Raw genomic sequence first — 14203 nt, 5'->3', positions numbered from 1 at the left:
GTTAGCAGATCTAGGTAGCCTTTTGTGACTCTAGTAAAGGGAGATGATATACAGTTGTCCCTTAGCATGTATAGGCAATTGGTCCCAGGACCCCAAAGGATACCAAATCCCTTCTATAAAATGGCCTGTAATCCCAGTGACTTGGGAGGCTGAGGCAGGAGGATCATGAGTTCAAAGCCAGCCTCAGCAATGGAGAGGCACTAAGCAACTCAGTGAGACCCTGTTTTTAAATAAAATTCAAAACAGGGCTGGGAATGTGGCTCAGTGTTCACATGCCCCCAAGTTCAATCCCCAGTATCAAAAAAAAAAAAAAAAAAAGCCTAACATTTGCCTATAACCTATGCATATCCATTAAATCCTCAATGTATATGCTGTGTAAATAATTGCTATACGATATTGTTTAGGGAATATTGACAAGAAAAAGGTCTGAACATGTTCAGTACAGACACAACTCCCTCCCACCCTGAATATTTTCAATCTGCAATTAGTTGAACACATGGATGCAAGACCCACAGATACAGAGGGCTGACTGTACTTGATTGTAGGAACTTCTCTGAGCTTGGAGAGTCAGTGGGTAAAGGGGCAGTTATGGTGGTTCTGTGGTTTGTGTGATGAGAGAAGATGAAGGGGAGAGCTGAGGGAAGAGGGCCAGCATCTCTGACTTCATTACCAGGTGGACTTAAACTTGATTTATACTTGTTCTACTTAGCAGTTAAGTTCCTTTTAACTTAGCAAACATACTGTAACCAAAACACTATGCCAGGTGCTGAGGGGCTGTCACAGTGAGTAAGACATGCACATGCCTTCAAAGGGCTTGTATTCCACTGACAGAGAAGGGCCAGGAAAGAAAGAAAGAATAGGAACGAGTCAACCAAAGGTAGTGGAGTTCTGTCAATTATGAGTCTTTTAGTTGCAAGCAATAGAAAATCGAACTCAGACTAGCTAAAGCAAAAAGAGACTTAATTGGCTCTTGGCACAGCTTGAGCTGGGACTCAGATGGTGTCCCCAGGTTCCATCAGCTGACTGGGCTGTGGTCTTTGTCAGGCTAGTTCCCCTGGTGGTATGGTAGCAGCGTCTCTTACATCCTGTATGCTCATAGAGCAGAGTGCTCTTTTTTCCCCCCTCCGAAAAACCCAGCAAATGTTTTATTTCTTTTCATTGGCTCTGGCCAAGCCTTATGGCCATCTCTGAGTCAACCACTCTGATCAGAGGGTGGGATGCAGTGATCATAGCAGCCTGCATTGCATTTTACACATCTTTATGCAAAGCACATTAGCCAAGAACAGGGAAAGGATGGTTCCCCAGGAGCCTACAACCACACCAGACCATTAGAATAGGTAGCATACACTGAGTTGCCCAGGAAGCCACCAGATGTTTCCACAAAGTGGAGATAAAAGGTGTGAGCTGAGATTGTACTTGTCGATCTCAAAATCTATATTAAGACATTAGAGACTAAACAGTTCTTTTTAGGTTTGGGGTAGTTTTTCGTGTGTGGTGCTCGGGATTGAATCCAGCTACCACAGAGCTACAATCCCAGCCCTTTCTTATTTTTATTTTGAGACAGAGTCTTCCTTAATTGCATTGGTGAGGCCAGCCTCAAACTTGGAATCCTCTTGCCTGAGCCTCCTGAGTCGCTGCGATTTCAGCTGTGTGCACCATGTCCAGATAAATTTGGATATTTTCTGTAATTTGAGCCTTAAAGAAAGGAGAATGCTGGGGCGCAGTGGTGCACGCCTGTAATTAAAGAGGCTTGGGAGGCTGAGACAGGAGGATCGCAAGTTCAAAGTCAGCCTCAGCAACAGGAAGGCACTAAGCAACTCAGTGACACCCTGTCCCTAAATAAAATACAAAATAGGGCTGGGGATGTGGCTCAGTGGTCCAGTGCCCCTGAATTCAATCCCCAGTAGCCCCTGCCAAAAAAAAAAATTAAAAATTAAAAAAAAAAAAGAAAGGAGAACGTAGGGCATAAAAACGTTGACTCTGGAGGACCATAGACACAGTTCTGGGTCCTGTCTTTGTTATAGCTAGGGCATCTCCTGTCCTCAACTATCTTGTGGGAAAAATGGGGACAATGTCATTATTTACTCACAGGGTTTTTACAAAAATTTATAGAAAATATCCACCTAAAACACTTAAGTATCATGCTCACTTGTAGTTAGCTATAATTATTTTTGTTCTTCTTCTTTTATCAATTAGCCTAACTGATAACCTCTGATTTTTTTAATTATTTTTTTTTCACTTGTTTACTTATTTATTTATTTTTGTATGTGATGCTAAGGATCGAACCCAGGGTCTCGTACGTGCGAGGCAAGCGCTCTACCGCTGAGCCACAACCCCAGCCTCGTGGATAACCTCTGATTTTTATTAGATCCCAAATAGTTCATGTCATAAAGACACTATTGAACCAGTGGTTTTAGAAGTTGTGTTTTTGTTGTTGTTGTTGATGATGTTCCAGGGATTGAACCCAGAGGTGCTTAACCACTGAGCCACATCCCTATCCCTTTTTATTTTTATTTTTTTATTTCGAGACAGGGACTTTCTAAGTTCTCAGGGCCTCACCAAGTTGCTGAGGCTGGCATTGAACTTGTGGTTTCCTTGCCTTAACCTCCTGAGTTGCTGGGATTACAGGCATGCACCACCACGCTGAACTACAAGAATTTTATTTTATGTTTTTAATGAGCATTTTGCCGGGTGTGGTGGTACACACCTATAATGCCAGCTGTTTGGAAGACTGAGGCAGGCAGATTGCAAGTTCCAGTCCAACCTGGGCAACTTAGCAAGACCCTGTCTCAAAATAAAAAAAATTAAAATGGTTGAGGATGTAGCTCAGTGGTAGAGAGTTCCTGGGTTCAATTCCCCGGACTGCCAAAACATAGTAAGCATCTTATTTGTAAGGTTGGAGTTTATGAGTTAACTTAAACAAAAATCTTGGCAGAGATACAGGCCACTTCAGAGCAGCCGCAGCAGCTGGTGGCGAAATGGAGATGCAGTCCTATTATGCCAAGCTCTTGGGGGAGCTGAATGAACAGCGGAAGAGGGACTTTTTCTGTGACTGCAGCATCATCGTGGAAGGGCGCATCTTCAAGGCCCACAGGAACATCTTGTTTGCTAACAGCGGCTACTTCCGAGCCCTGCTCATTCACTATATCCAGGACAGCGGGCGGCACAGCACTGCCTCCTTGGACATCGTCACCTCCGACGCCTTCTCCACCATCTTAGATTTCCTTTATTCCGGGAAGTTGGATTTATGTGGGGAGAATGTGATTGAAGTCATGTCAGCTGCCAGCTACCTGCAGATGAACGACGTGGTGAACTTCTGCAAGACATATATCCGGTCGTCCCTTGATATTTGCCGAAAGATGGAGAAGGAGGCCGCAGTGGCGGCAGCGGTGGCCGCGGCTGCGGCAGCGGCGGCAGCAGCTGCAGCAGCTCATCAGGTCGACAGTGAGAGCCCCAGTTCAGGCAAGGAGGGGACCTCCTGTGGCACCAAGAGCTTGGTGTCCTCTCCAGCCAAGGGAGAAGAGAGTGTGGACATGAGAGAATCCCCTTGCGATGACTGCGGGGACTGCCACCCCTTGGAACTGGTGGTGAAAGACAGCCAGAGTGGAGGCTCGACTGATAGTGACTTCGCCACTCTGCCCAAACGCGTAGAGCCCAAGGTAGAATTTGATGCCGCTGAAGTTGAGGTGGAGGTGGGTGAACAGCTGCAGCAGTATGCCGCCCCCCTGAGTCTGGCCCACATGGAGGAAGCCTTGCCCAGCGGCCAGGCCATGGACTTGGCTTACAGTAACTACCACGTGAAGCAGTTCCTAGAGGCGCTCTTGCGCAACGGTGCTGTCCCGAGCAAAGACGAGGCAGACCATCACTTCCCTCGGGGTTTGGAGGGAAGACCGGAAGGTGCAGGGGTAGCTATGAGTTCCATGATGGATGTCCAGACTGACTGGTATGGAGAGGACTCAGGTGAGCTCCATTAACATTCATCGTCTCTGCTGGTCATTTAGCATGCACCTTCTGTGCCTTGTGTTCTTCCATCATCGTGGTCACCATCACCATTGATGTTTGTCACTGCCATCATCTGTCACCATCACCACCAGCACCACCATCATGGCTGCCACTACCACCACCACCTGCTCTATTCAGGACATCGTTTCTTCAGGTATCTGTGTTTTACCTCTACAACCAGAGTACAGTTCTCTTTTGGTATACATGAGGGATTGGTTCCAGGATCCCCTCAGATAATAAGTACCCGGTGCTCAAGTCCCTTATGTAAAATGATGCAGTATTTGCCTGTCACCTATAAACATCCTCCTGTCCAGATTATGAATAATATCTAATACAATGTAAATGCTATGTGAATAGTTGTTATAATGCATTGTTTGGGGAACAATGACAAAACAATGAAAAAAATCTGCACTTGTTCAGTATAGACACACTTTCTTTTTTTTATTTTTTAAAATTTTTTTGTAGTTGGACAGAATTCCTTTATTTTATTTGTTTATTTTTATGTGGTGCTGAGGATCAAACCCAGTGCTTCATGCATGGTAGGCAGAGACTGTACTACTGAGCTAAAGCCCCAGCCCTAGACACACTTTCTTCACCAATATTTTCAGTTAGTGATTGGTTGAATTCATGGATAATGAGGATGACTATAGAAGCATGTTGAGGGCAATTTGGAGATATGGGAAGAAGCCCCTCTTTTCCACTATCCAGCAATGGGATCTTAGTTAAATTACTGAATCTCTGAGCTGTTTTGCCATATTTAAAATGGAAAGAATCGTTCCTACCCTACCTTTCCCACAAGGTTATTGTGAGGATCAGAAGAGAAGGTTGTCAGTATTTTTTCCTCACATAGGATATTGTGTTCTATTGCAAAGGAGATTTATATGGTACCTGGCACATAGTAGGCACTCAGTATATATGAGTGGTTGAAGTGCTGTCTACTTGAGAATATTTTAAAACTAGTGTTTAGCTCCATGGGAGTCAATTTCTCACATCCTTTGGTAGGTGTGTCTGTGTTTCGGTGTTGGAGCTGGATCCCAGGGCCTTATGCATGCTAAGCAAGTACCCTATTACTGAGCTGCATTCTCCAACCTCATGCCATTTGTGTGTTAAGAGAATTTGGTTGTTTTCTTGAGCAATTCTGAAAAACGAGTTCACATGTTCAACTCTTCTTAACAGGTAGGGCAATCACAACCCAGCTTATGGGAGACAGAAACAAACTGGGCTTCCACTTTACTGATGAAAGGTGGCTTCAGAACCTCAAGAAATAATGAATCACCTTCTAGTTCGACCTTCAGTATTAAACAATGAAATCAGGCCAGGCACAGTGGCGCATACCTGTAACCCCAGCAGCTTGGGAGGCTGAGGCAGGAGAATTGCAAGTTCAAAGCCAGCCTTAGCAAAAGTGAGGTGCTAAGCAATTTAGTGAAACCCTGTCTCTAAATAAAATACAAAACAGGGCTGGGGATATGGCTCAGTGGTCAAGTACCCCTGAGTTCAATCCCTGGTACCAAAAAAAAAAAAAAAAAAAAGAGGAAATCAATTACATTTATTCCTTATTAAATGACCATTTTGATACTTGTTAATTTCTTTCTTTCTTTTTTTTTTCTTAAAGCAAGAATACCATGTCTGATTAAAACTAGACTTCAAAACTTGAAAATGTTTTTTTGCTGCTCTGGTCTTCCACGTCTGTGGCTTAACCAGCATTTGTTTAAGGCAGTGGCTGTTTCAGTGAACATACTGTGGGGATTTGTTGGAATTCCTGTTTCCTCATGATACTAGCATTTCACCATCCATGAGACCCTCATAAACCCCCATGAATTTGGCAGAGGAAATGTGGGGAAACAGAGACTGTTTAGTGAACTTTCCAAATGCAGAACCTGTAAGCAAGCATCAGAGCTTCAACTAGAAACCTGGGCTGGCTCCGGGTGTGGTGGTGCATGCCTGTAATCCTGGGGCTCAGGAGGCTAAGGCAGGAGGACCTTGAGTTCTAAGCCAGTCTCAGCAAAAGCAAGACGCTAAGCAACTCAGTGAGACCCTGTCTCTAAATAAAATACAAAGTAGGACTGGGGATGTTGCTTAGTGGTAGAGCAGCCCCGAGTTCAATTCCCCAGTACCAAAAAAAGAAAGAAAGAAAGAAAGAAATCTGGGCTGGCTTTACACCACTTACTAAAGAGACTAAGAAGGTATCTTGAGGGGATAGAGGATTTCAGTGTCAAGATTTTTTTGTCCTTTAGCCCTTCTTTCCATAAGCTCAAAGAGTATCTAGAAATAGTAATTTGGCTCTGCACCACCTTCATTCAAGTCTGGTCTTAACCAGTATGGAAAATCAGGTTTATAACTGCAGGGTACTGTGTCGAGGAGCTACCTGGGCCTCAGCAGTGCCTATTGTTACCAGGTGTTGATTTCATTAACACAGCTCCAGAGTAAATTTATTCCAAGTGCCAAGGCACACAGTGGGATTGATTTGTTTTGTTATTCATTTATTTACTCCAATATTTGAGTTCTTTCCTTGTGAAGGCACAAAGCTGTCCCACATGAATGCAGCCCTCAAAGAACCAATGGTGTCTTTTTGCAGGGGTGGAGGACCAGGAATTGAACTCAGGGGTACTTGACCACTGAGTCACATCCCCAACCCTGTTTTGTATTTTATTTAGAGACAGGGTCTCACAGAGTTGCTCAGTGCCTTGCAGTTCCTGAAGCTGGCTTTGAACTCTCTTTTACTTTTGGCCTCAGCCTCCTGAGTTGTTGGAATTATAGGTGTGTGCCACCACACCTGGCCCAATGGTGTCTTTAGAGGAGATAAGACATGTTTAGAAATGATGTCATTGTTTTGAACAACCAACAATAAAAATTATAAAAAAAAAAAAAAGAAATGATGTCATCTCTTCCTGATGCTGAGAGACAGAGTTCTGTGTTCATAGTGATCTACCAAGAGAATGATTTCTTACTGGGAATTCTGGGAGATTCCACAGAGATGGCATTCCAGAGTAAGAGAAGGAGACATAGGGAAAAATTGATTGGAGTCAGACTGCAGGAAATCTTCAGTGCTTAGTGAGGCTTCATCTGCAGGAAGAAGAGTTTTGGGTAATTTGTGAGCTTGGAATAGACCAGATCTATGCTTCAGGGAGATTAATTTGGCCTCAACACGAGATGGCATGAGATAGGGCAGGGACCCTGGGAGGTTGCTGCAATAATCACAAATCTGCATTGGTCATCCCTGATGTAGCAGACACTGTCAAAGCTAAGGTCCTCCTGTCATCTCATCTCCTCCACTTTCTTCAACCCCAGCTCCAGCATGTCCCACCTCTTCTTGGAAAGTTCACCTACATTGGTTGCCTGCATTGTTTTGCTTCCTAGTGAAGATAGGACACCTAGGAAGTAAATTGGAAAGAGGATGTAGTGATTAGAAATTGTACAGATATCAGGGAATGTTCCAGACAGGGAGAGCAAAATGCAAAGGCCCATGTGTATGATCATGCTTGTGAGTGAACAAAAGGGACAGCACAGATACTGGAGTGACTTTAGTGGGCTGAGCAAGGCTGAGAGTGTAGAGAGATGAGGAGGCCAGGTAAGAGCCACCAGGTCAGGCTTTGCAGGCCATGGGAAGTCCTTTAGATTTTTTTTGGTACCAGGGATTGAACCCAGAGGGACTTAAGCACTAAGCCACATCCCCAGGCTCTTCTTAGTCTTTCTTTGGAGACAGTGTCTGCTGAATCGCTTAGTTGCCTCACTTAAGTTGCTGAGGCTGACTTTGAACTTGTGATCCTCTTGTCTCAGACTCCCGTTTGCTGGGAGTCAGTGCCACCATGCCTGGCAGGAGGTTCTCTTTTGATGTCTCTTTTTCTCAATGAGTTAAGAAGTAAGAACAGCTGCTGAAATTGAGGAGTAGGAGTTAGGGTTTGAGTTTTTGAGCAAAGGGAAGGATTAAAATAGTCACTGAGAAAAGTGGAAGAGTGAATGAACCAAGGAAACAGGATGCCTGGGCAGAACCAATGGATCTTATGAGTTTAGTGGTCACGAATTTAAAATGAGATCAGAAGTGGGAGGGATGGCCCAGTCCTGTTATCCCAGCTACTTAGGAGGCTGAGACAAAAGGATGGCAAGTTTGAGGCCAGCCTTGGCAATTTAGCAAGAAGCTACCTCAAAATTTAAAAAGGGGTTGGTGATGTAGCTCGGTGATAGAGCACTTGCTTGCAATAGACTCTGGATTCAATCCCCAGTACCACAAAACAAACAAATCAACAACAACAAAAAATGAGATCAGAATACACAGTTGTATATTTTTCTCTGTTGGTGTTAAGTTGCCTTGTTTCAGGTATGGACTAGGTAGAAAGCACTGGGGTCATGATTCTCATCACTGACTGTTCATTAGATTTGGAGGGGCACTTTAAAAATATGATGCTAGCCAGGCTCAGTGGTGCAAGCCTGTGATCCCAGTGACCTGGGGTGGTGGTGAGGCAGGAGGATTGAAAGTTTGGGGCCAGCCAGCCTTAGCAACTTAGTGAGGCCCTGTATCAAAAAATAAAAAGAGCTGGGGTTGTAGTTCAGTGGTTAAGTACCCCTGGATTCAATCCCCAGTAACACCCCCCCCCCAAAAAAAAGATGCTGAACTTGTAACTCAATAGTAGAGCACTTGCCTGGTATCTGTGAACTCTGGGTTTGATCCCTAGCACACCACACACACACACACACACACACACACACATGTTGTAAATGGACACAATACCTTTATTTTGTTTATTTATTTTTATGTGGTGCTGAGGATCGAACCCAGTACCTCACCTGTGAGGCAAGTGCTCTACTGCTGAGTCCCAGCCCCAGCCCCAGCCCCTGGACATCAGTATATTTTTAAGTGTTCCAGGTAATTGTAATACGTAGGTAAGTTGCATCCTGTGATCTGTTGGTTGTCTAGGATCAGGGCGCTGAGGTGGGTAGAGAACAAAGGTCTGGAGAAGAGGAGAGGAAGTCAAGGGACAGAAAGGCCAGGGTATTATAAGGGTGGTTTTCAGTATTCCAGCCAAGGATTAAACCAAGAGTTGCTGAAGGCTGGGTGATTGCATCTTTAAGGGATGGGATGGCCTAGGGCTGGGGTGACCCTAAGGGAGGGGCAGAAGTGGGATCGTCTGATGATAAGAGTTTCAGAGGTCTCAGGGCTTAAGGAAGGAGGCAGAGACAGTGTGAAAAAGGCAGTGAAGCACAGGGAGGCCCCTCCCCGCCTCTGACCCAGGGGCAGGAGGTGCTCAGCGGGGAGCTTGGGCTCAGCCCAGGCAGCCATTCCAGTCCTTGGAGGACTCTCCAACCTGTGCCTTCCCCTCCCCACCAGCTCCAGATTTACCTGTCTGACCTGGACATCCCCATGTGGACACTCTGCACAAGCAGACACCTCTTCCTCCTGCACCTGCTCTCCTCCCGTGTTCCCTGCCAAGTCCACCATCCTCCACCAAGTTGCCAACCCACAATCTGTGTCATAATTTAGAGCCTTTTCTTTCCTTGATCCCCACCTGCAAGGTGGTCATCAGTGCTGCTGGTTTTCCTTCTCCTCAGTGTGTCCACCCCAGGACCACTGTTTTAGTTCATGGCATCTCTCATGCAGACCTGCATCCCCTCCCACTTGGAATTCCTATCTTTAATCTTGCCTCTCTTAAATCTTTCCTCTGAACTGTCTCCAGAGGGATCTTTTAAAATTAAACCTGGCCAGACGCAGTGTCCTATGCCTGTAATCCCAGCAGCTCCAGAGGCTGAGGCAGGAGGATTGCAAATTCAAAGCCAGTATCGGGCATTTAGCAAGGCCCTAAGCAACTCAGTGAAACCCTGTCTCTAAATCAAATATAAAAAAAGGTCTGGGGATGTGGTTTAGTGGTTGAGTGTTCCTGAGTTCAATTCCCGATTCAAAAAAAAAAAAAAAAGTCAAATCTGACCATGAAAAATCTGATCATATACCTGCCCTGCCTAAAATCATAGATGTTTATAGAGCAAAGTTCCAGTTCCTTAACATGTCAGCTCCACCAGGACAGGTAGTTTTGTCTCTTAATGTCCACTGTTGTGTCCCCAGGGCCTAAGACAAAGCCTTACACATAGTTGGTGCTCAGTGTAAATTTCCTGAATAAACAAATGAATGAAACTATCACAGTCTGGCTCTTGCCTTTTCCTCAGCCTCATTCCTAATTCCCCTTCTCATACTCCATATTATCTTTAATCTCTATGCTTGAGCATGTGTTGTTCCTCTATCTAGGATCCCTTTATCTGGAACTTCTGGTGAACTCATTCATCCTTCAAAACTTTGCTCAAAGGTCACCTCTTCTCTGGAATCGCCTCTGAATTCCTAGAGAGAATCATGACTTTCTTATCTATATTTCTTCAACACTTTGAACTTTACATGTGTTACATGGTATTGTATAGGTATATTCACATGTCTGCAAACACAGCACCTAGGACGTAATATGCATTCAAGGGGACTGTTGTTGCACTGGGAAGTTAGATTATGAATGAGAATGGAAAGTACTGAGATAATCCATACCTTTCTGATGAAGAAATGGTTAACAGTTTCCCACTCCACCCCTAGGGCTTATGCTGGGCCCATTTTACTTTATGTTCCTGTAGATAATCAAGGGTATAGTCCAAGACCAAGCTGAGGGGGGTAAATGACAGGAAGCCTGCACAACGCCAAAGGCATTTGGCAGAAAGATGAACTATGAGCTGCTGCTTTTATCCCAGGAAACAGATTATCACTCCTATTTCACGGGTATCTCAGGACCTACAGTGTAATCAGTAAGAAAGATCATAGTCCACCCTGTGTATGGTGTTGAGCTATGAGGTGCTGCTTTATCTTAGGAAACAGATTTTAGAGTCCCCATACCTTTTGCAAAATGTTAGGCATTATCAGGGTGGGAACCAGAAACTGAAGAGAATATATCCACCCCTCCTCCAAAAGATGTTGGGCCCTCCCTTGGAATTCCCTTGCCATATTTTTGCGGCAGCTGGAAAAGAGTTAGGTGTCTTGAGGTGGTCCCAGAGAGAAAGTTACTCCAGTGTTGAGAGAGACCACAAGAGCCAAAGAAATGATGATGATAGGACTGGGGTTGTGGCTCAGCGGTAAAGCGCTTGCCTAGCACGTGCGAGGCCCTGGGTTCGATCCTCAGCACCACATAAAAATAAATAAATAAAATAAAGGTATAAAAATTATTAAGAAAAAGAAATGATGATGATGGCAAAATGGCTAATATTTATGAGTGCTTGCTATGTGCCAGGTGCTGCACTTTAGGTGTTAAATTTCATTTCATTCTTATCACAATCCAATGAGACGGGAATGATAGTCATAACCTGTTTTACAGATGAGGAAAGTAAGGCACAGAGAAGTTGAGTGAGAAGTCCAAGGGCACACAGCTAATAATTGATAGAACCAGGACTTAACTCAGTTTTCTCTACCCAAAAGGTTTGAGTCCCTAGTGTCCCCATGGATATGATGACCAAAGTTGTGAATCCTGAAGGGCACAAATAGAAGGAACAAATCTCAGAATACTGCAGTAAGTGCAACTCAGAAGACCTGAGAAGAACCGTTTTTATATGTGTGGGTGACAACCATGACATCACCTTACTAGTTGTATAAGCAAGGTGGGGAAAAAATGTAGGAACAAGGTTTAAGTGTATTCCGGGGTATTTGATGATTTCAGATATATTGAGTTAATATGAATTTCAAACAATTTAAGGTCTGCATTATAGCAGACCTCTTCTACATATTCCTGGAAGATATCCTTAGGAACTGTTGTCCATATTCCTGGAAGATATTCTTAGGAACTGTTGTCCAGGCATGAATTCTGGTCCAGAAGTCTGTTCCGCCTTAGGATTTTTTCAGTTTTGAAGATAATGAGATAATTCAGAGTCTGTCTTCTTCTGCTCAAGCTACTATAACAAAGTATAGTTATAATATAACAGAAATGTATTTTCTCACAGTTGGAAGGCTTGAAGTCCAAGGTGGAGGTGCAGGCAAGGTTGGTTTCTGGTGCGGCCTCTCTTCCTGTTTTGCAGATGGTAGTTCCCACAGTGTGAGCTCTAGGGTAGGGAGGGGAGACCAGAATAAGGGGGAGAGAGAGACTGAAAGATCAGTCATTTCGAGTGTCTTCTTCTTCTTCTTTTTTTTTTCTTAAAGAGAGAGTGAGAGAGAGAATTTTTTAATATTTATTTTTTAGTTTTCAGCGGACACAACATCTTTGTTTGTATGTGGTGCTGAGGATCGAACCCGGGCCGCACGCATGCCAGGCTAGCGTGCTACCGCTTGAGCCACATCCCCAGCCCCTCAGAGTGTCTTCTCTTATAGGGCCTCCAGACCTATCATTTAAGCACCACCCTTATGAGCTCTTTTAACATGAATTACCTCCTTAAAGGCCTTATCTCCAAATACACTCAGTTTAGGGGTTAAGCCTTTAAGGTATGAATTTGTAGGGGGACACAATTCAGTCTCACCATCTCAAAATGAAATCAAACAGAATAGACACACCAGAGGGAGTATGTTTCAGGAAGCATCTCCAGCTCTCCATGTGAAGATACTGTGTCCTGGGATGTATTTCTCGACTGTGAGTCACAGAGAAGTGTGAGAGCTATGTCTGTGGCGGTTCCTGCAACCTAGTGTCAGAAGCCCATTCTACGTCTGGCTGACTGGGAGCCAGAGCTGGAGTTAGGCTGGTCTTTTGATACCCTCCCTGTGTGTCTGGGCTGATGGAATCCCCCAGCTCAGGATCCCATCCATCAGAGGGTGGCCAGGGTTTCCACGGCTTACGGTAACGCTAAATCAGTCCATTGGGTTCTACAGGTGACGTGTTGGTCGTCCCCATCAAGCTGCACAAGTGTCCTTTCTGCCCTTACACTGCCAAACAGAAGGGCATCCTCAAGCGGCACATCCGCTCGCACACTGGCGAGCGGCCCTACCCGTGCGAGACCTGCGGGAAGAGGTTCACCAGGCAGGAGCACCTGCGGAGCCACGCCCTGAGCGTAAGTGCCCCGCCCCCGGGCTCTTCTGGCAGGGGCAGCTCCTGATATTACGTAATGTAAGGGTAAAGCAGCTTGTCTTTCCCTTCTCTGCCCTCTGAGGTATTGTCAGAGAATTTTGAACCTATTTCTCCTACTGAATTAAAGCTGGGCTGGTAGCGCTTAGAGAAAGCTAAAACACAGATATCAGACTGGTTTTCTTTCCTTCCTTCCTTCCTCCTCTTTCTTTCACTCTCCCCTGCCCCGCAGACCCCTTTCTGCTGGGAACTGAACCTAGGGGCACTTTGTCATTGAGCCACATCCCCATTAGGGCCTTGCCACACAGACTAGTTTTCTACACAGAAAGAGTCAAGGACTTTTAGATCCTGCTTAGGAATGGTTGTCAAAAGGCAGAGAACAACAGGGCTTAGACAGGGAAGTGGGGATCTTCCCACTGGTGTGATCCCAGAGATAACCTGCATCCTCAGTTTCCCCTGGGGGTAGGGGAGGGGTGTGTTACCATTTATAAGGCTACCTGTAGGCAGCAAAGAGGGCTTTAACCCAAAGGTACCTCTCTTCTATCTAGCTGCCCCTAGGATTCTATTTTCATGTGAGCTGGTGATTCCCACCAGCCACAGAACCTTCCAGCCATTTAGAAAGACTCTGCATTTATGGTCATCTCTGAGCAAGGCAGTTAATCTTTGGAAAAGCCAAAATAAGGCCAGGGAATGTAACTCAGTGGTAGAGCGCTTGCCTAGCTTGCACGAGGCCCTGCATTCCATCCCCAGGACTGCGCCCCCCCCACCAAAAAAAAAAAAAAAAAAGAATGTGAGCCGAGTGCAGTGGTGCACACCTGTAATCCTAGCGACTTTGGAGGCTGAGACGGGAGAATCGCGAGTTCAAAGCCAGCTTCAGCAATGGTGAGGTGCTAAAGCAACTCAGTAAGACCCTGTCTCTAAAAATTATACAAAATAGGACTGGGGGTGCTGGGGATGTGGCTCAAGCGGTAGCGCGCTCGCCTGGCATGCGTGCGGCCCGGGTTCGATCCTCAGCACCACATACAAACAAAGATGTTGTGTCCGCCGAAAACTAAAAAATAAATATTAAAAAAAATCTCTCTCTCTCTCTCTCTCTCTCTCAAAAAAAAAAAAAAATAGGACTGGGGATGTGGCTCAGTGGTCGAGTGCCCCTGAGTTCAATCCCTGATACCAAAACACACACACACACACACACACACACA

The 14203-nt window shown here is 45.1% G+C and overlaps 1 protein-coding gene across 1 annotated transcript in view; it reads left to right on the top strand.

Moving 5' to 3' along the window:
- The first annotated feature begins 2935 nt into the window (after nt 1–2935).
- The window catches only part of Zbtb8b (zinc finger and BTB domain containing 8B), a 14984-nt gene continuing 3716 nt past the window's right edge, over nt 2936–14203 (top strand). Inside the window, exons 1-2 of the mRNA XM_015484863.2 lie at nt 2936–3960; nt 12809–12987. Of these exons, the coding sequence (XP_015340349.1) occupies nt 2979–3960; nt 12809–12987 (1161 nt within the window). The 5' untranslated portion in view covers nt 2936–2978. The remainder of the gene's footprint in view (nt 3961–12808; nt 12988–14203) is intronic.

The sequence above is a fragment of the Marmota marmota genome, unplaced genomic scaffold, assembly GCF_001458135.2.
Source record: "Marmota marmota marmota unplaced genomic scaffold, marMar, whole genome shotgun sequence".
Classification (NCBI taxonomy): Eukaryota; Metazoa; Chordata; class Mammalia; order Rodentia; family Sciuridae; genus Marmota; species Marmota marmota.
The sequence above is the reverse complement of the archived record's forward strand: the minus strand, read 5'-3'. Positions and strand labels throughout refer to the sequence as shown.